The sequence below is a fragment of the Nicotiana tabacum genome, chromosome 12 (genome assembly GCF_000715075.1).
Source record: "Nicotiana tabacum cultivar K326 chromosome 12, ASM71507v2, whole genome shotgun sequence".
Taxonomy (NCBI): Eukaryota; Viridiplantae; Streptophyta; class Magnoliopsida; order Solanales; family Solanaceae; genus Nicotiana; species Nicotiana tabacum.
In genome coordinates this window covers 95,164,172-95,187,800 of record NC_134091.1, presented here as the reverse complement: position 1 = coordinate 95,187,800, position 23,629 = coordinate 95,164,172, and the positions used below count along the sequence as shown (strand labels likewise).

The 23,629-nt window shown below is 37.6% G+C and overlaps 2 protein-coding genes across 2 annotated transcripts; one reads left to right on the top strand and one right to left on the bottom strand.

Moving 5' to 3' along the window:
* Nucleotides 1-15,408: 15,408 nt before the first annotated feature.
* Nucleotides 15,409-15,954, bottom strand: LOC142167279 (uncharacterized). The gene has a single exon (XM_075227443.1). The coding sequence runs from the start codon at nt 15,952-15,954 to the stop codon at nt 15,409-15,411; it is 546 nt and encodes a 181-aa protein (XP_075083544.1).
* A 5,630-nt stretch (nt 15,955-21,584) lies between these two features.
* LOC107809184 (aldehyde oxidase GLOX-like) lies at nt 21,585-23,436 on the top strand. Its single transcript, XM_016633776.2, has one exon. It carries the CDS (start codon nt 21,627-21,629, stop codon nt 23,370-23,372), a length of 1,746 nt encoding a protein of 581 aa, XP_016489262.1. The 5' UTR covers nt 21,585-21,626; the 3' UTR covers nt 23,373-23,436.
* The last annotated feature ends 193 nt before the right edge of the window (nt 23,437-23,629 follow it).

Sequence of the window (23,629 nt, the reverse complement as noted above, 5' to 3'; positions counted from 1 at the left end):
AACCGAGATATGATATGCAATGAAATGAATATAACTGAGTATGAATTTTCAATTTAAAACAAATAATTCACAGCAATATGACCTCTGTGGATCCCAATAATACTGGCACATAGCCTCAACAAGATTTTTAATATAATTCTCAGCTCAATTTCTTTAACAGATAAAACTGCACGGAAAATGTCAAGATTATTTGACTACAAAATTCGACGAAGCAATTACGTCACAATTTCTATGGTGCACGCCCATCACCTAACATGTGCGTCACCTCCAAACAATTCACATAATATGTATATTCCGGTTTCATACCCTCAGCTCCAAGATTAGAAGAGTTACCTACCTCAAACAAGCCGAATCCAATGTCGAGCAAGCTAAACAATGCTCCAGAAATTCCATCCTGCCCGTAATAAATTCTGAACGGCTTGAATCTAGTCACAATTAATTTGATTCAGTCAACACAAATTATAAAAATTTATTCCATATCAAAATACTAATTTTTTCACAAAATCCGAAATTACACTCAAAAATTGCCTGTGGGGACCACGTATCGGAACCCAATAAAAATTACAAAATATTAACGCCCATCCAACCACAAGTCCAACCATACAAATTTCACCAAATACCGACATCAACTTGACCCTCAAATCTTCAATTAAAATCATTGAAGATTTTTACCATTCAACCCAATCTTTACTCATTTGAACTCAACAATCTTTCCATAAACCTTATTGATATGTATAAATAATACTATTATACCCAAGAATCATACTCTCAATCACCCATCTTTACCCAAACTTGAAATTGAAGACTAGGGGTTAGAACCTTACCTCTTGGGTGAAGATCTTGTGATATTTCCTTGTTGGATTTCAAAGCGTGAACAAGATGTTGATGAACAAAGCACTTGAGCTTCTTCCTCTCTCTAGAACACTCTCCCTTCTCTCTAAAAATGTCAGATTTTTGCTCCAAAATGAGTCCCAAAGCCTATTTATCAAAATGGGGTCGGGTTATGAAAATAAAAAAATTAACCCTCCGAAAGCAGGTCTGCGGTAGCATAATGGATCGCAGAATGGGTATGCAGGTCGCAAAATGGCAGCAAAAATCGGTGCCCAGAACTGGGCTGTTCTGGTCCATTCTGCGACCAGTTTGCGGTCGCAAAATTATTCTGCGATCGCATAATTGTTGCAGAATCTCATTTTTCCAGCCATTGCTAATTTGGTCATAACTTCTTGTAAGAATATCCAAATGACGAACGATTTGAAGAGTTAGAAACTAGACTAAAAGATCTTTCATATTATAGGTAATACATTATATAACACTTCGTATCATGAGAGTTATGCTCATTGAAGTTAGGTCTTGTGCGAACTCACTTGACTTTAGTCTATTATGAAATTTCTAACTTCTACATTAGATGCCGAAACCCATCGAATCAAGTCTGATTGACCTCAAATTTTGCACAAAAGTCATAAATGACATAGCGGACCTATTCTAATTTCCTGAATCAGATTCCGAACCCTATATCAAAAAGTCAACCCCCCGGTCAAACTTTCCAAAAATTCAACTTTCGCCATTTCAAGCCTAATTCTACTACGGACCTCCAAATAATTTTTTGGACACGCTCCTAAGTCCAAAATAACCATACGGAGCTATTGGAATGGTCAGAATTCAATTCCGAGGTCGTTTATATATAAGTGAATATCTAGTCAACTTTTTCAACTTAAGTTTTCAATTATGAGACTAAGTGTCTCATTTCACTCTGAAATCCTTCCGGACCCGAACCAACTAACCCGATAAGTCATAAATCAACTGTAAGGCATAAATTGAGAATTAAATGGGGGAACGGGGTTGTGATACTCAAAACGACCGGTCGGGTCCTTACATTCTCCCCCACTTGAACATACGTTCGTCCTCGAACGTGCCTAGAGTTGTTCTTAACCTTCAAATCTCTATTCCACCTTACCACGCACATACCCGTGGGTGATCTCAAGTCACCCTATTCTATATAGGCCTGACCACACAACATAACTGAAAAACATTAATTTAACCTAAGCCCAAAAACCATGGAGCCAAATTTCTAACATCCAAAATTCTTTTCAAGACCCGAATCTCACATTTTCACACTGTATAAACCTGAACAAGTTGTATCCATCCATAACAATAATCACAGATATAATCAAATAACATATTACACAACTCGCATACTCATAGCACCATTTCTGATCATAGTAACTACTCAAAACCAACCAAGTACTAGTATAAAACTCCGCATTCAACAGAACCTCATTCCGAAACCTTCGTACACTGCCAATGATGAAATAAACAATCAAAAACTCATAACCACTCATCAGATCAACTAGCCATGGGGCTCTCTCACCCCAACCAGAACCATAATCCTCTCCTAAGCCGACTTTCAATATTATCCTCCCGAATATACTATAATCAAGCCTGATAGTACCCATTCTAGGTCCAATGGCCTTATATTATTAAACATAACTATCCCACAGACACGCCACATCAATATAACTCAAGCCACAGTTGCGCAATCTGTGTACCCAAATATGGGAGATGTCTCAAGGAAGAGAACTGTATTGCAAGTTTAACAAGCACTACCACAACCGCAATGTTACAACCAACTCCTCAAATTTCGTGAAGAGGATAACCGTAGGTGCATGTACACAGTTGTAGAGGAAGGAAATTAATGAATTAAATAAATTATCATAGAAATAATATTCCCACACATGGCACGGACAACTCACATGCCAATAATATGAATCGCCCAGCATGGTCACAGGCCTCCAGTCCCAGCATATCATACATGAGCAATTAAATAAGTACACTTGTATATGATAATGAAATAAGATTCTCATGCTCCTGAACTGGTATAAATAATACATCATAGTGTAAGCATGTGCAAAGTATGCTATCACACTTCAAATCGGCAATTTAACGCGAAAATAGTAACTACCCCATTTATTCAGGGAATTAGTCTCTTTGTAACCTTAAGTGTAGCCCAGATAGTTCTCAACAAAGGTAAGAACACGAGAAACATTATAACTTTATGCTTAACAGTCAACTCTAGGCATATCATAACCTAAGCATTCTTTCGAGTGTAAATACCTTCCCCAATGCCCGCATATTGGCTCAAACCTCACATATATGCACACTTATAGTGTGTAGCTATCACAAATAATTAATGCAACTAGTGCCTCCAGTTAGTTAAAATAAAATACTCACCTCAAATAGGCCATAACCAGAAACAATATACTTCTGAGAACTCCCAGTCTCCCAATTCATCGAACACATGAATCGTTGTAACTGATCCCAACTCCAGCACTAGAATGACTAACACATCTTCCATTCACGATAATCCCATGAGGAATACTTTCATAATTCTTTTGTGCCACATAGCAATAATTTGAATATTAGCAGTTTATCAACCAGGTGAGTACTGCAATACCGATGAACATCCGTAAGTCAAAATACAACGCGCCTTCTGAAATGCGCACCCTTATCAGGAATTACCGAGCATTTATAACATTCATCGAAATATTTAAAACTGACCATGCTGCCCAATATTCTTTACCGTCTCTTTAAGACTGAACTGTCACCTTGTACATGTAAATCCTAATCCCGCACAACACATCATATCTATTATGCCATCATGTGACAAGCACAAGAATCTCATTATCAACTCCGAGTCACCAACAAATTACATACCTAGTTAGTTAGAAACCTTCCTCTTGCTTCCTTCCAGGAGGAAATCACAATACACAATACATTTCCCACACCAGTAGAAAATATCCGGTTCAAACCATGGTAGAAACCATCAAGAATACTTTGAAATCCATCTGCACATAACCAAGATATTAGAACTAAATTCCCCTAACTCGATCAAACCACGTAGGTCACCAAACCCAAGAATATTGCCACCAAAACATCTGTAGAGTCTCACCACATTATAATTACCCCTATAAATACCACAACCAAAACACCCACTCTGAAAATACCTTATTTTAGTCTAAGGCCGTTTCATTCACCTTTCTGATACCGAAATATAAAATCCATAATGATATACAAAAATACCACAAGTCTCAACATCATCTAACTTAAATCTCAGATTTTAGCCATAAACAAATCTGCCAAAAATTCTCAATTGTTACATATTAATCTCGAATCCATTAGAACTTTCTCGAGAGTCACCCCCTTTGTTCAAATCCACATTACACCGCCCAAATGGGCCAAAAGACACGTGCTTCATTAGCACAACAATACTCAAAGAAGTAACTCTACTTTAATACCACCTATCAAATTCATACTATGTGCGCACTACATCATTCAGAAATAACAACTCACTCATTCCACGATTTTTATATACTAATAAGTGCAATATAACCCGTATCCAGGAATTTTCTTATTCGAGTAATCCTCGGTCTTAACTTCTGCAAGTCATAACTAACTCACCAGTATGCCTCAGCCCAAAACTAAACCATTATATATAACCATGAAATTGAATTATCAATAGCAGGCTCCCCCACTTGGTTCAAAACCATAGATTAAGACATTTCATAACTCACAATACCAATACTCTATTACTGCCATAATGCCACAGTCAGTTCAATGAATCTTCTTCTCAAACTCATGCAACGCCAACCATAAAAATACCCCAAATCATCTGCTAAGCTCGCAATCATTCTCTTGACACTCAAGTCAACTTTCTCAGCCACATTCAAATTCAAATCTCCACACATATGCCCTGCTGGCAGAAAAGAAACCCTTCACTCACATATAAGGAACATACCTATGTAGAATATTCCATAGGGATAATCCACCTGCTTAGTCTCAAATTGGTATCTTGTTATACCCTTTTGCAGTCACAATTACTACACATTCACTTAATCTTTCCAAGTTCAAACTTATTAACAAGACATGAGAATTTAGTTTGTCCCAAAATTTAACAATGTGAAAGATCCTTCAAAATATTCATACTCTAGACTGTATGTCTATTCAAATAAAAAATCAAGCACCCAATGGCCTTTCCTTTATATTTCAAGGAAACACTTCTCGTCATATTCAAATCATCTTAACACATCCTGCGGTCACATCATACCCATCACACTTCCATTTCACTACTCATCGAGCCAAAAATTCCACTCGTAGGGTCATTACCGGACATATGAGTCCAATTGTACAAGTTACAACTGAAACTACTGAGCTTAAGCTGTGGTCTAACTATGGCCTCAAGTCCTCCAGACCAGCCCATCACCAAAACACAAAATACTCACCTCGAACCTCATCCATGGAATCACAAGCCGGCAATGCACAGCTAATACCGAGTGCTCATGTGCGCATATGAATGCGTGGAAGGAATTCAAAGAGTTATATTTCAAGCTGAATCAATTTCGCACGATAAAGAAAGAAAGATGGAAAATTATCCTAAATGCCCTATAACCTCTCGAAGATAAGTGTGGACGTCATCATACCGATCCGCAAGACTCTACTAGACACTTGCTCATGACTTGTAGAACCTATGAACCTAAAGCTCTGATACCACCTTGTCACGACCCAAAATCCAACTAGTCGTGATGGCACCTAACCCAACCCGCTAGGTAAGCCAATTACCAACTATCCAATTCCAATGAAATTAATAAGGCAATTAATTAAAATAAAATAGATAAAACCAATACATTTCCCCAAGAACTGGTAGTACAAATCATGAGCTTTTAAGAATAGAGTTTACAAAGTTGGTATGAAGTAAATACATTATCTGTTTGAAAAGTACATAAACAAAGTTTTATGAATCTAAGGCTACCATGAACAAGAGGTAGCTACAACCATAATACAGGTACATCTTCATATCCAGCTCCCAACGAACACAGCAACATCAGCAGCCAACATCTACACGCAAGGTGCAGAAGTGTAGTATGTGTACAACCGACCCCATGTACTCAATAAGCAACAAACCTAGCCTTAAGTTGAAAGTAGTGACGAGCTTGTACCATGGTCAGGGTCCACACCAATATCATAACAATAAAATTAAGGCAACACAAAGAATAACTCAATAATAAAATGCTCGGCTTGTTCACAATTTCTGAAAAAATAAATATTTTCTTTTCAAGTATAATAGTAAAACTCAATTCTTTTCAATAAAATCACCAAAATATGAGTAAGTCTGAAAACTGTAATTTTGCCCAAAACCTTTCTTCCACAATAGAAAATTTTATTTTCAAATGGCATGAGGAAAGTACATCTTTATGCCTACATGTCAATGTGCATGCAAATGCAATGCAACATAGTGATAAAACCATATGCATACTCTCAGAGTATCGATTCACTTAGTCCTCCCAGTCATTCAATCCTCTCAGTCACTCAGTTCTCCCAATTACTCAGTCCTCTCAGTCACTCAGTTCTCTCAATCATTCAATCCTCACAGTCAATTAATATTCCCAAATCACTCGGCACTCGCACTCCATAAGTACCTGTGCTCACTGGGGGTGTGTACAGACTCCGGAGGGGCTCCTTTAGCCCAAGCGTTATAATCTGCACGGACAACTCACGTGCTATAATATCAATATCTGTATCCGCACGGACAACTCACATGCTATAATAAAGCCAATATGGTCTGTTGTGGCGTGCAACCTGATCCCATAATTATCCTCACAACCAGGCCCTCGGCCTCACTCAATCATCAATCTCTCCAGTCTCTCGGGCTCACAATGTCATGAAAAGAGCCCGAAAATGATGATATGATGTATCAATAAATAACAACAGAGACTGAGATATGATATGCAATGAAATGAATATAATTGAGTATGAATTTTCAATTTAAAACAAATAATTCACAGCAATATAACCTCTGTGGGTCCCAATAATACAGGCACATAGCCACAACATGATGTTTAATATGATTCTCAGCTCAATTTCTTTAACAGATAAAACAGCATGGAAAAGTCAAGATTATTTGACTACTAAATCCCACGAAACAATTATGTCATAATTTCTATGGTGCACGCCTACACGCCCGTCACTAGCATATGTGTCACCTCCAAATAATTCACATAATACGTATATTCAGGTTTCATACCCTCAGCTCCAAGATTAGAAGAGTTACTTACCTCGAACAAGCCGAATCCAATGTCGAGCAAGCTAAACAATGTTCCAAAAATTCCATTCTGCGTGTAATAAATTCCGAACGGCTCGAATCTAGTCACAATTAATTTGATTCAGTCAACCCAAATTATAGGAATATATTCCATATCAAAATACTAATTTTTTCACAAAATCCGAAATTAGACTCAAAAATTGTCCGTGGGGCCCACGTATCGGAACCCGATAAAAATTATAAAATATTAACGCCCATCCAATCACGAGTCCAACCATAAATCTTCAATTAAAGTCATTGAAGATTTTACCATTTTCAACCCAATCTTTACCCATTTGAACTCAACAATCTTTCCATAAACCTTATTGATATGTATAAATAATACTACTACACCCAAGAATCATACTCTCAATCACCCATCTTTACTCAAACTTGAAATTGAAGACTAGGGGTTAGAACCTTACCTCTTGGGTGAAGATCTTGTGATATTTTCTTGTTGGATTTCAAAGCGTGAACAAGATGTTGATGAACAAAGCACTTGAACTTCTTCCTCTCTCTAGAACACTCTTCCTTCTCTCTAAAAATGTTAGATTTTTGCTCCAAAATGAGTCCCAAAGCCTATTTATCAAAATGGGGTCAAGTTATAAAAATAGAAAAATTAACCCTTCGAAAGCAGGTCTGCGGTAGCATAATGGACCGCAAAATGGCTATGCAGGTCGCAAAAATTAGTGCCCAGAACTGGGCTGTTTAGGTCCATTTTGCAAATAGTATGCGGTCGCAGAAGTACTTTCGCGATCGCAGAATTATTCTGCGATCGCATAATTGTCGCAAAATCTCATTTTTCCAGCCTTTGGTAATTTGGTCATAACTTCTTGTAGGAATATCCAAATGACGAACGGTTTGAAGCGTTAGAAATTAAACTCAAAGATATTTCATTTGATAACTAATACGCTATATAACACTTCGTATTATGAGAGTTATCCTCATTAAAGTTAGGTCTTGTGCGAACTCACTTGACTTTAGTATATTATGAAATTTCCAACTTCTACATTCGATGCCGAAACCTATCGAATCAAGTCCGATTGACCTCAAATTTTGCACACAAGTCATAAATGACATAGCGGACTTATTTCAATTTTCGGAATCGAATTTCGACCCCGATATCAAAAAGTCAACCCCTCGGTCAAACTTTCCAAAAACTTTCGCCATTTCAAGCCTAATTCTACTACGGACCTCCAAATAATTTTTCGGACACGCTTCTAAGTCCAAAATAACCATACGGAGCTATTGAAATCGTCAAAATTCAATTCCGAGGTTGTTTATATATAAGTGAATATTTGGTCAACGTTTCCAACTTAAGTTTTCAGTTATGAGACTAAGTATCTCATTTTACTCTGAAATCCTTTCTGACCCGAATCAACTAACCCGATAAGTCATAAATCAACTGTAAGGCATAAATTGAGCAGTAAATGGGGGAATGGGGCTGTGATACTCAAAACAACCTGTCGGGTCGTTACATGAAGTTTTTTCTTACTCTCATTTTTTGTTTTTCAAATACAATATTTTGTTGGTTGAAGAATAGGTTTGTTGTACCAGGAAAAAATAGTTGTTTGGAACATGAAGACACTGCTCTAACGGATATATAGTTGGCTATAAGTGATAAAGTGATCATTCCATTTTTGCAGCTACAACATTCTCCCATCATATTCTTAACGTACCTCTCTTCAAAACTTGACATGATGCTATCACGGGAGTCAAGTTCATAAGTTTGACACTTCTCTAAAACTAAATAGTTATTTTTTTTTTATTTTCCTTTTTGCTTTTTATTTCAATACGTGGTTCATTTTTCCTCCCTTTCTATTGTCTATGTATTGTTGAAACTGTAATAGAGAAGGGAATATAAAGTTATGAGTACAATAAAAATGTGTAGTAGATGAGGGATAACAAAGAGTTGTAGTATAGGAGTTAAATAACTATCTCCTGCCTTTTTACAAATTAATTGGTTGTATGTTTATTTTTTAATCAAATATACTACTAGATTATTCACCTAGTAGCTGTTATATATAATAAATCTCAAATTTGGTGAAACTTATAAAATGTTCAAATAAACTACAAACAAACAATACGACAAAGAAATCCAATGGCTATTGCTACCAAATATAATGTAGCAGTAGCGTAATGAAAGATGGAAAATACAAGGCTAGTAATTTGAAACATCCAATTGTTGTCGAAGACCATGAATGCATACACCAGTTACCAATAATTTGTTTTAGCACCTACAAAGCTCTCACCAGGTGCCATTTATTGCAATCCAAAGGAATAGGTATGTTTAAATCCAGTAGTTGTAAAGCAAAGCATTTTGGACATTGTGAACTTGGGGCTGAAAATTCCAGCATCATTGTTGATACATTGAACATGAATTTGAGATGAAAGCAGAATAGAGACAGAATTTCCTGCTAGAGACATGAGGACAATATAATGTCTTCTCATCTCCAGATTGATCATGCATGCACACTAATACCACTGGCTAATGATATGACATTATACTATAAATACTAAGAACAGATGCAAGCAACGATTTTCCTTGTATTTCATGTGAATAGATATCTTCAATTTGATATTCCAGCACCAACAATTCATACACAAAGAAGCTGATCAAATGTGCAGTCATACAATTCTGTGAATAAAAGCAATCACAGCTAGTATAAGCCTTATACCTTGTGAACTCATATTGGATTCTATGAGATGCCTGCTCGACTCCATGGTTCTGTATAATGTTAAACCACCCCCAGAATGAGCATGATAACATGCTAATACCACTGAGAATTAGTCTAAAACCACACATACATTACATAGTAGTCAAGCTCAGGCCATGTGATAACTGTCTGTGTAGGTACATCAGATTGTTGTCCAAGCCAAGATGCTTGTGATTAGTAGGATAACTTCCAGTTTTCTGAACCTAATGTGTACTAATATATGTGTTGCTGAAGTGTTGTTGCAGTAATGTGTTGATCAACACCCATAAAGCATAGAGCAGGTTGATCATTCTTTGAAATGAAAGTCCAGTGTATTAATTCTCCACATTAGTAGCTTCTCCTACTTTCTGAGTAAGTACAGCAGATTGCTGACCACTTCAAGATGATTGAAATTGATCTTTATAGCAGGATAACTTCCAGTTTTCTCTAGGAGTTCATACTGATATCTGTGTTGCTAAGGTGCTGTTGTAATGTGTTGATCAAATCCCTTAATGAGCATTGTAATGTGCTAAAATCACATGGGATTGACAGTATAATAGATAGGCAGATGCCTCAAAAGTTTGAGCTTATATGTGGAACCTGCAAGAAGTAGCAAACAAGTTAGTTTTGAAAAATTTGCTCCCAGGTTGTGTTAATTGTGAGTGTTGGTGGAATGTCCTGTATTCTGCTTGGAATTCTTTATTATGAATTAATACAGGAGAATTAGAGAAATCTGTTGAGCATATGTTTACACAGTTAAATGCAGCTGACGGTCTGATGTATGTCCCAGAGTATTTCTCATAGTAGTATATGTTCAATCGACAAACCAATCAGTTCCAGAAATCATAATTGCACCACCAGTTATGATTTGATGCTGCTGAAACCAGGGTTTCATGTTGATTTGCTGAAATTGTAGAGCTTGAGCATTCTGTGAAATGATATGTTGGTATATTTTTACAAGATCAAGATCACTCCTTGTCATTGCCTCAGTTAGCTGAACCTTCATTTTTAACCTACACAATGTAGAAAATAAGTTAAAATGGGAGTTTTTGTTCCCAGTTTCCTGTGTTTTTCTGGAAACATTGTAGAAGTATGGGTTGTGAGTGATGTAGGAAAGATGTGGCTGCTTCATTGTTGTTATATTGGTTTCCACACGGCATGTTAAAGAATGAGAACATTCCTGGTTGTCAAGTTGAAGAATATGAATGTCTTGTTGAGTAGTACTGGTGCTGCAGAATACCAAACATTTTTGTAACCTCAATTGGCCACAACAGTATGTGTTAATATCTGGAGATGTGTAGATATTGCCCCAGTTTTCTACGCTTGTTATTGACACCTTCAAACTGTAGTAAACAGAGTTAGCAAATGTCTTTGTGCTCCCAGGTTCATGTGTTTTCTGGGAGCAATGAAGAAGTTTTGGATTGTAGTAGAATTGTGGCTGCTTCTTGGTTGGAAAAATGAAGTCGCGTGAAGTATAGTAGCCATAACCAATCAACAACTACACCCTTTAGTTGGTATGTGATTGAACTACAGATTCAGTATTACTTGCCCCTGTCCAGATTTGTCTTGTAGATACCATTGTTCTACATTGTTGAACAGAAATACACAACAAGTTGTCCAGCCTTACTTTCATGTGATTTTCTTTACACAACTAGACCACTTCCAGACTGAGCATTGAAGCATGCTAATACCACTGGGTGGCAGTCTAACAGAGTCAGCATCAGTTGATATTGAGGAGGCCTCAACACTGGTGTTTGTATTGAATGAAGCAGCAGAACAACTATATTTTGGTGTTGTGCAATAACAGCTATAACCAAACAAACATGTACACCATACAAATGAGATCAACTGCATGCTTATGAAGGCTAGTTGGTGGATAAGTGATTGTTGTTATAAAGTGGTGGGTTTCTATTAATAAAGTGGTTCCAAAAGATGATTGTTGTGTTTTTCTTGCCTATTTGTCTTTAAAAGCTTGCCTTTGGTATTATGCTAACATAATTGTGACTGAACAAGAGGCAAAGCTTTATATGGTGTGCTCATCAATCAGGTTCTCTTCTATTCACAATCCTAATCCGAAGGTTAGAAATTTGTGATTTGTCCATGTTGATCAGTTTTTTTGCTGCAATTGGCAATTCATGAAACGACTGAAATGTTTGTGTACCTACAAAAGAGAAAGCTAGGTTAGCAAGAAAGTCAGCAACATTGTTCCCTTCCCTTAGTACATGCTGAAAGACAACATTGTAGTTGTTCTTTATATGATTGAGCTTCCTTACTTCTGCACCTATACACCAGGGAGTTGCCCATTCCCCATCAATTATCTTCCTCATCACCAAGGAATCAGTCTCTATAATCAGTGGATGCAGCTGCCTTTCCACACAGTATGCCAACCCCTCCACAATTGCCTTTGCTTCTGCCACTATGTTAGTTGTCTCTCCTATCTCCTTTGCTTTCGTAAACACCAAATCACCAGCATGATCTCTTACATAAAATCCATATGAGCTTGGTCCAGTATTGCCTATTGATGCACCATCAGTATTGTACTTGAACCACACTTCATAAGGAAGTTGCCATATAACTGTCTTAGTCCCCACATATGGCTTGTAACCTTCAAAGAAGCTGATCATATCTGACCATAAAAGAGGAATTCTGGATAGCCATGGATACCTCACCCTTGCTAGTTAATGTAATGTCTTATTCACTTCGTGAATCACCCTATTGCAAGAAATTGCACCTCCATGCTTCATTGTATTTCTCCTCTTCCAAAGTTCCCATGTAATTACAGTTAGAGCTGCCTGAAATAATGGCATTAGTTTAGGACAACACTTTTCATTCCACCATGTTCTTATTACTTGATGCACCTGTACCAGATTGACCACCAGACCTACTGCTTGAAGGAAGTTTTACCATACTCTAGTTGCAGTTTCACTAGTTAAGAACAAGTGTTGAAAAGAACCTTCTTGTGGTTGTGAACAACACCAATACTTAGACACCACCATAAAACCACTTCTTCTCCACAAATCATCAGTAGGAATTTTCCCTTCCATAATTTCCATAAGAAGAATGAGATTTTAAAAGGTAAACCTTTAGTCCAGATCTTAATGTAGTCAGAATTAGAATGTGCTCTATGCCTCAAAATTTTCCAAGCACTACTAACAGAAAAGTTGCCTGAGGGTGTAGGCATCTATCTAGGAACATCCCAGCCATCTTCAGTAGTGTCAAATAGGACTTCTTGCCTGATATGCTGAGCAATGTTCGCAGGAAAAGATTAAACTAGAAGTTGCTCATGGTACAGAGCTCCCAAGCCAGTCCAATTCTCATGCCAAACATTAGTAGAACTCCAATTCATTTCCCATAGAATTTCATGCTCCAACTCTTCCCTAACCTCTAACATTTTCCTCCATACATGAGACCCTTTTAAAAATTGGACAGTTGTTGGTAGCTCCTTTTTATAGTACTTGTCCTACATAAAGTTAGACCATAAGTATTTGGATGTCGTAAACTTCCACCACAATTTGGAAAATAAAGCTTTTGATACATCATGTAGTGATATAAAATCTACTCCCCCTTCTTTCTTTGGTAGGCAAAGATTTTACCATTTTGTCCAATGTCTACTTCTACCTTCTTCCTTGTTACTCCAGAAGAACCTCGCAAAGGTTTTATGAAGGCGTTCAAGTACGTTCTTAGGAGGATCAATGATAGATAGGATGTGTGTAGGCATGCTCTGTAGGACACTGGAGATTAATATAGCTTTTACCCCATAGAACAGTAGCTTCCCTTTCCAAGAGTGTAGCTTTGCCTTTATATTCTTTATCAGGTCATTGTAATAATCCTTCCTTCTTCTTGTGTAGAATATTGGACAACCAAGATAAGTAAATGGAAACTCACCCCTTGAAAATCCAGTAATAGTACCTACAGAGTTGAAAGCTGTTGAAGACACAGTAGAATACATATAAAAGGAACTCTTTGTCTTGTTGATCATTTGGCCTGAGGTGTGCTCGTACTTGGACAATACTTCTACAATCTTCCGTAAAAAGTTTGGATCAGCTGAAGCAAAGATTATAGTGTCGTCTGCGTAGGCTAAATGATTCAATGTATCAGTCCATTTAGGCATCCCAAAGCCCTTGAATCTCTTGTCTTCAAATAGTTTATTTAAAGACCTAGACAGTACCTCTGCAGAGAGTATGAACAGGGCTGGAGAGAGAGGATCCCCTTGCTTGACCCCTCTTGTTGAGTGAAAGAATTATGATGCTTGACCATTAATCAGAATAGAATACCAGTTGTTGGAAAGTAGATTCCATATCATGTTGATGAAGCATTCTGCAAATCCCATTTTCCTCAAAACATGCATTAAATACTTCCGGGATACCCTATCATATGCCTTTGCCATATCAAGTTTGATAATTACATTGGCAGGTTTTTCCCTTAATCTTTCTGTCAGTAACAATCTCCTGTGTTAACAAAATATTTTCAAATATACTTCTCCCCTTGACAAATCCTGACTGGAAGAGATCAAAGAAGGCAGTATTTTTTCCAGGCTATCATGAACAACTCTGGAGATTACTTTATTAACAAAATTGCTTAAGCTAATGGGCCTTAGATCAGTAAGTGTTTGAACCTGTTATTTTTTGGTAGCAATACAAGGTTTGTGTGGGTTATAGACTTAGGTAAAGATCTTCCTCCATAAAATAGTTTCAGCATCTCATGTATGTATTCCTCTATTATATCCCAACATTCTTGAAAGAAAATGCCTGTCAAACCATCTGGCCCACTTCCACTTTCGCTGCTCAATGCAAATACCGCTGCCTTAACCTCCTCCATTGTAGGAATTCTACAAAGTTCTATATTTTTATCACAAGACACCATTGAAGGCACATTGTTGAGGAGTTCGGAACTTGTATGATCAGCTTCTTATGTGAACTGTTTCTGAAAACATTCTACTACTGCATCAGCCAGCTGATCTTGTGACTCAATCCAACTACCATCATGATTCTGGATCCTCTTCAGTTGGAGTTTCTGCCTTTTACCATTGACATGGTTGTGAAAGAATCTAGTATTTCTGTGTCCTTCTACAAACCAGGACATACCTGCTTTTTGTTTCCAATATTGTTCCTCTATGCTCAAATATCTCTTTAACTCGGATTGTGCCTTCTGGAGTACAATTCTATTCTCAACTGTTGGTTCTTCTTCAAAAAGCATTTCCTTTATTCTGACCACGTCTTCTCTTAAAGCGAGTTATTTGAAGATGTCCCTGTTGGTAAGCCTGCTCTATTTTGAGAGAGCAATCTTAACTCTTTTTAATTTCTGTTTGAACATCAAGAAAGGGTCACCTGTGAAGTCAACCCGCCAATTCTGTCTAACTACCTCCATAAAAGAGGCATGTTTTGTCCAGAAGTTCAGAAACTTGAATGGTTTAGCAAACGTGGTAGTCTGGTCACCACATGTCATAAATAGTGGTGCATGATATGAGCCTATTCTAATTAGATGCCTGACCTCTGTAGTTAGGAATAGAGATTGGAATGGGGAATTGACAAAAATTATGTCCAGTCTTTTGAAGATGCATTCTGCATTTCGTCTCCCATTTCACCATGTGAAAGGACTTCCTTTGTACCCAGTGTCAAAGAGCTCACATGAATTTACACAGAAGGCAAAGTCTTCATATTCTGGAGGATAGACTGGAAGCCCTCTAATTTTCTCTTCTTCATTCAAAATCACATTAAAATCCCCTCCAATTAGCCATGGTAGTTCCATGTCACTTGCATGGTAGTATAAACTGTCCCATAATTCTAATCTATCCAGTGGTGAGCACTTTTCATATACGAAAGTCATCATGATATATTTACCAATATCTTGATGATAGACTCTAATAGTAAGCTGTTGTTCCCTATCAATTAACAAGTCCCATTGCACAACCGAATCCAAAAAGAGCCATATCTTGCCATTGACATTTGAGATGGCAGCATCCATGCCTAGTCTCCTCCTGTATTTTTGAATAAAACTTTGGTTTTGGAAAGGTTCCATAAGTGCTATAACGAAAAAACCATGTTCCTTTTGCATGTTGATAACTCTCTGAAAGGCTTGTTGTATCTTAACAGATCTTATATTCCATATGAGTGTTTTAATCATCATCTAGTCGTGGAGGCTGCCCGTTTGGGCAGTATTCTTGTAGGTGGAAGTTGTTCCTTTAGTTGGTTTTGGTTTTGCTTCTTAACTTTCTTCCCCTGTTTAGCAGACAACCTAGGTGACATATCTCCTTCTCTTGCAACAACCTTGAAGTTCCCAATAGTAAATTCATTATCACCTTCATATTCTAGTTGCTCTTTATTGACCAAGGTAGTATGAAGTTCCATTGGCTGTTGGTTGTGTGTAATAATGTCATGCATTACATGTTTTGGAGATTTCAATTGTACAATTACTTGAATTTGCATTGGAGATCCTGTACCTAATGCACAAGCCATAGCCAATGTATTAATTGCAGTTGACTCCTTTGGGACAGTATATGCACCATTCTGTTCATATATAACGATTGCATCCTTCACAATCACATCTTGGGGTTCTGGAGCATCGTAACTGACCTTGTCAGTTAGTGTGGTAACCACGATTGGCCCTTGAGCAGTGGCTAATAATTCTCCAGTTGTGCTGCTGCTTAAAGCATTGTTGGATAAAGCTTTGTGAAACTGTTCTGGAACTGGGTTTTCCTTTTGGTCATCAACACTGATTATTGTTTGTTTCCCTGATCCATAACTCTTCAGTTGTGCTTCAGTAGACCCTAGTTGTATAGATCCCGTTGTATTGCCATTAGAGACAGGAGATACCATATGTGTCTGTGAGGGAATATCCTGGCAGGAGTGGTTGATTGTAACATTAAGGACTTCCTTTTGCATTCCAAACCTCCTTTGAACCCAATCAATAGTATTTTCCTTTGTAATAGCTGGTGTTAACCCAGCAGTAATAGTAGTATTATTTGTACCAATTCCTGGATCCTTTGGATTGTCATTGGATTTGTCAGCAGTCCTGTTATTTTGGTTCTCGTGATTTCTGTTTGTTTCCACTGTTTGATGCTTGTGCTGCTTGTTATTTATCTGGTCCTTTCTATTGTTATCTGATTCATTCTGTCTGTTAGTAACAATTTCAGCAGCTCAGTTTATTTCACTTGTATCAACATGTTGGATACTGTCAATCTTGTTTTGATCAGTAGGTTGAGTAAGCTGTTGCAATGCATGTTGAGAACCAACTACCTTGGGAGTTGCTTGGTCATTAGGTATATCATGCACAGTCTCATTACCTCTGTCAGTTGCATCATCAATATCAGTAGCCTTGGCACTTGGTTCTGCTATATTCTCCAGAGCACTTGCTGTATCAGTTTGTGGTTTGGTTAGAGATTCATGGTTCTGAACTTTTGTGGTTATCTGTTTTGCTTTCATTTGTTCATAAGGTTGTTTGTGTTTCTCTTGCTTGTTGTTTTGGTTGATATCCTTGAAGTTCTTCTTCTTCTGAGATTGCCATTGATCTTTGGAGTGATTTGCATTTATTGGTTGTTGTGCTGTAAGTTTGATTCTGCCCTGTTGTTCTTCATTTTGGCCTTGTACTACTACTTTTTGGTTGGAGTTTTGTTCCTTGTGCTGCCCCTGTATGATATGCTCCTTTTGATGTTTTATTCTATTTGCTCTTTTAGCATTGTTTGATACCTGTTTGGTCTGAATTTGTGGGGTTTCAGCAGCTGCTTTTTTCTTCTCTTCTTCTTCTCTTTCTCTAACAGGGCACGAATATTCTCCATGACCTAAGTGCTTGCAGTATGAGCAGTATGATGGAAGATTCTCATATACCACTTCCAGCCACTGTCCATCCCCATTAACATCCTGATCTTTATCAAAGCCCAGCCAACATGATGAGGCCTGAATTGAGTCAAGTTAACCTGTATCTTGACTTTTGCTACACTTCCTCTTGTTTTCTGCATTGAGGCTAGGCCGAGATGCAATACCTTACCAATAGGTGACAACAGTACAGATAGAACCTCCATGTAGTAGAAATGCTATGGCAGTTCAGGAATAACTATCCAAACAGGAACAATTGGATTATCCTCATTCGGCTAGAAGTTTGGTGTCCAAGCTTGTAATTCCATTCTTTGACCTTGGATGTACATGAAAGTTTTTGTCCAGATAGTTGTGTGATCGTACTCATTGTCTAGATAAATGTATACTGTGCGAGCATTGAAATGGGCTATTTTAACTCCTCCTCTTAGTTCTGTTTGTGCTATGAAGCTTCTCCTGATCACTTCCATTTGAGGCATTGTGTTAAGGAATTTTCCTACAATTGTATATTGGCATCTAGATGCAAGTGTAATCATGTAGTCATTCCCAGTGAAGATGACAGCTGGTTGGCCCTGTTTGGTAGTTATTTTTGGGGGTGTGAACTCTATGGGGGCTATTTCTGCTGTATGCCTTGCTCTTAATTTTGTAGCAAGTGAATAAGTTATGGTAGGAGATGATAAGACAGGATAGTTAGTTGGTTTAGGTGGCTGGGCAGTCGCTTCTGTTTGGTTTAGTGTGGTTGCTGATTTTGTGGAGTAGAATTGGGTACTTTGGTGAACATTTGCAGATGGTTATAAGGAGTGTGTGTGATTTGGCATATGGAAACTGGTTAAGATGTTTGGATGCGTGTTTGCAGCAGATGTACTGATTTTTTGACTATGATGTTTGGTATTTTGTGTAGTTTCTTTAGATGTTAACATCTGAGTTTTGGTGTGATGGTGCTTAGTCTTAGTAGTGTTTTTATTCTGGAAAGCAAGTGCTTTGTCAAAGTTGGTGGAAATCTTAGAAAAATTTGTTGGCATTGGTATTTGATTGAGTTGGAGATTAGTTTGAACACTGACATTCCTAGGTAAATCAGTAGTTGCTGTATTAGACACATGTGCTGCAGAAACATCACCTGAAGATGTCAAATTTGCTGTTGTAGGGATTGGCTGGACTTGAGTGGCAGGAGTTGTTGCGAGTTCCTTTTCCTTATCAATAGAGATTTTCTCAACTAGTGTGAAGGCAGTTGAAACACCAGGAACTCCATGGGCAGTCAGTGGAACTCTCAAATTATCCGCCAGTGGTGGAGCATCAATGATATCAACTGGAGTTTGAAACTGGACTTGCGGGCGACCTTCAACATCATATGGAGAATTATTTTTGTCCAATTGAGTTTCAACTGGGGATAGGCCAATTGAAATACCAGGATCTCCATAGGCAACATGCGCACCTGTAGGTGACTGCCTTTGATCACCCTCATTTGTTGTATTTTCTTGTAACTTCTCTTGACGACTAATCTCAACATGACTTTATGAAGTACAACCATTCATATATTCATCAAAATTGACATCAAAACTGACCTTGGCATATTGTCGAATATATGGCATGTGCGATTCTGTGTGTACTGTGTTCTGCCATATTGGATCAAATTGTTCATCGTGGTTGTTGTTTGAGGGGTTGGGATCAGTATCCAGAGCAATTGGAGTAGAGTGGCATTGATTTTGAGCAGTTTGGATATCTGTAACCCCATGCGTGACCAACAACTGATTGTTGTCATTGTTCATCTGTGTAGAATCATTGATTCGTGTATTGATGTTGTCTGAAACTATGTGTTTCGATTGTAATTGAGGTGTTGACCAATCTCCACGGCTTTGAATCAGTTGATTTGGTTCAGAAACAGTGCATTGAGGTTTTGGACTCTATTTTTTTCTATTGGTTTCATATGCTTTTTTCTTTTTCTAACTTTAATTTCTAGGTCTTTTTATCCCATAAAGGCCTTGCGGCTATTATAATTTCTCAAGATTTTACCGTCCAATATAAGCAAAACTATGAAAACTTTGTTTCATGGTTGTCAAATGGCATTGCTCCGTGGAAAACAAAGCTGATCTTTTACTCTTAAAATTTCCATGAAATTATTGTTCATCCTTCTTTCGTAACTAATTATGTAAGATAAATTTTTTTATCTTAAATGTTTTTGCCTGATTTTTTAAATGTAAATTACTATCCAACAATAAGTTTTTTTCTTCTCTTTTTTTCGACTATTCTCCACTTTGAAACTTCTCTCTTATGGAGCGTTATCTTTCTCTATTTATATGACGAGTGACCAAAATTTTGACATAAAAGGAAATTTTATTGTATATTTTGAAGGAAATGAAGAGGAAACAATAAAAATTTATAAGCATCAAGAAGAGAGAAAAGTTTTTATTTTTTGGAGTAACCGTAGGAGAAGGGACTAGGGAGAAAGAGAGAAAAAAAAAGGTAATTAATAAAGGAAGTAACAGAGGGAGAAAAGGAAAATAAAAAGATCAAAAAATAGAGGACAGAGCGGCAGTCGATAATAGAGGCCTTTTAGATTGATTGAGAAATGAGAGGGATTAAGAAATGAAAAGAGAAAGTTAAAGAAGATCAATTGAAGGTAAATAAAAACAAAAAAGTAAAGAGAAATAAAAACTTATTTCCGGTTTTTTCTCTATTAACCTTCCCCACGCACAGAATATATGACATATTTTCTTAAAAATTTGATTAAAAAATGTAGTTTATCAAAGCTCTAATTCTACTAATAAAATTTATACTTGGATTTTATCAATATTTGTAGTTAATGTTTTATTCATATTGTTGAAATTTTTTCCTCTTTTATATAAACTAATTATAGATTATTGTGGTTTTTACTATCGCGCAAAGCACACGAAGCGAGAGTGCATGGTCAACACACACCTAAAACGCCTATGTTCCGCTTGCAGCCTGGCAGGGGCAATTACCATATTATTAATCGATCGAAACGTTAATACAACCTTTTCTGATCCCGCTGGAGGGGAGACCCCATATTATACCAGCATCTTTTTTGGTTCTTTGGTCATCCAGAGGTGTATATTCCCATTCTGCCTGGATCCGGTATCATAAGTCATATCGTTTCTACTTTTTCGGGAAAATCGATTTTCAGGTATCTACTTCGACGGGGTACAAATATCTAAATTTGATATTTTTAGATACTTTTTCAGACCTATTGCCAATATTAAGTAGTCAATTTTTTCCTTTTTCTCGGGCCGGCTTCATACATTCTATTACTTATAGAAATAGTCGTAGGCGTAAGGAAGATTTCTGATTCACCACTTGGACCTAAAAACAATCTACTAAAGATTTTTCGATTCTGCCGCGGGTATTTTATTTTCTTGGATCTTATCTAGTTACCTTATATAAGCGAGGTTGTATAGCATATCTATTTACATAATAATCAGTCGGTAATACATAAATTCTATTTAGACAATGGTGATGTCTCTCCTCGGGGAACAAACTTTAACCACCAAAAAAGGAAATTGAACACCGATGATGAATATGTTACCAAATCGTATGAACCAAAAAGCTAAGGTTCAACTGAAAACATTTATGAGGAAAAAGAAATAAAAGAGAAACGATTTTGTTTTGGGGCTATCCCTCCTTCTATTTAGTGGCTGAATTAAGTAAATAAGGAATATCAATTAAAGAAAACGAAGAAACGAAGCCGGAGAAGAGAAAAAAAAAAATATCAATTAAAGGAAAATGGATGAAACAGAAGATATTTATGAAATTTAAAGAAAAAGAAAGAGAAACGAACTTTTTTCAAAGAAAGACCTTGTAGTATAATAACTTTCTTAGCGATTATTCCTCCATTTATTTAGTAACTGAAATTAATCCGCGACACATCTGCTGCTGATGAATATATTGCCAGCTTTAATTTTCTTCATACTATCATTACACCATCATCCTAATTGTTTCTTCCATTTTTAAATCACAAAATAAACCAATAATTCAATGGCATTGATCAAGATTCAATCTTTTTGTTTGTTCTTCACAATCTTGATTCTTTTCTCCCTTTTCCCTTCACTATCATCATCATTATCCCACCATCATAGCCGCCGCCATAGCCAAAGTTCACAGCTGCTTCCCACTATTTTTCGTCCATCTTTTTTCACATCAACTGAAAGTGGCGGTGAATGGGTTACTTTACAAGAATCAATCGGCGTCTCCGCCATGCACATGCAACTTCTCTACAACAACAAAGTCGTCATCTTTGACAGAACCGACTTCGGCCCTTCTAATCTCTCCCTTCCCGACGGCAAATGCCGCTATAACGACGAGGCCCTTGACGTTGACTGCACTGCTCATTCTCTCCTTTACGACGTTTCATCAAACACTTTTCGTCCTCTTATGGTTCAAACGGACGTTTGGTGTTCCTCCGGCGCCGTTAATTCTGACGGCACACTTATTCAAACTGGTGGATACCATGCCGGCGACCATAAAATACGTTTATTTTCACCGTGTGATGACGTTGACCACTGTGATTGGACTGAATTACCGCAGAATTTAACTGTCCAAAGATGGTATGCTTCTGATCATATATTACCAGATGGACGTGTGATTATTGTTGGTGGAAGAAGAGCTTTTAGCTACGAATTTTTTCCCAAGAATGTGAATGATAGTGTTTTTTATCTAAAATTCTTGAAGGAAACTACTGACCATAAAGAAGAGAACAATCTTTACCCATTCTTGTACATTTTACCCGACGGGAACCTTTATATTTTTGCAAACCAAAAGTCTGTAGTATTGGATTATGTGAATAACAAGATAGTGAAGGAGTTTCCGATGATTCCCGGCGAGAAAAGGAGTTATCCGGCAACTGGGTCGTCGGTAATGCTGCCTTTACGTTTAACCACCGGTGATTCAGCTCAGAATCCGGTGGTGGAGATGATGATTTGCGGCGGCGCGTCGGGTGGCGCGTATATTAAAGCGCAGAAGGGTGTGTTCATGCGGGCTTCGAGCACGTGTGGGCGGATGAGGCTGACAGATCCAGATCCTAAATGGGTCATGGAGGCTATGCCTATGGGTCGGGTCATGCCCGATATGCTGTTGTTACCCACTGGAGATGTGATCATACTGAATGGGGCATCAAAAGGAACAGCCGGGTGGGAGAATGCATTTGACCCGGTACTGAACCCGGTTCTTTACAGCCCAAACGAACCCGACCCGAGTAAGAGATTCAGTGTTCTCAACCCTAGTACAATTCCAAGAATGTACCACTCATCAGCTACCTTATTGCCAGATGGCAGAATATTAGTGGGTGGAAGTAATCCTCATGTAAGGTATAACTTCACAGGCGTAAGGTACCCTACAGAGTTGAGCTTAGAAGCATTTTCGCCGCCATATTTAGCCCCACAAAACTCTTATCTACGCCCTTCAATCCTAGCCGTAGAGGGACAAATCAGTGGTTTCCTATCGTATGGTCAGCAATTCTCCATCACCTTCACGTTGGGGTTTTACCAGCCTGAGGAAGAGCTCATGGTAAGCATGATTGCACCCTCATTTACTACACACTCATTCGGGATGAATCAGAGGTTACTGGTTTTGGACATATTGGAAATTGAACAGCTCTCTATGTTTGCGTATAAAGTTACGGTGGTTGCACCTCCATCGCGTAATATTGCACCTCCTGGATATTATATGATTTTTGTTGTTCATCAAAATGTTCCTGGTCAATGTGTTTGGGTAAGGATACAGTGACCACTGCAGAAATGTGAATTTTGCTAGGCGTGGCTTATTGAGGTTACAAAAACAACATCTTTTGGCATAGCTCCTCTTCTTCTCAATGTATTTGCAGCTTCATTTCTTTTCCTCGTCTCAATTCATTGTCGTGTCTTGCAGATCTTTTTTCTTCCCTTTTCTTCATTCCATTATGTTTTCTCTTGTGTTCTATATTTTTCTCTTCCGGTAATTCTTCTTCTTTCAATACTTGTTAGAAAATATGAGACTTGAACATA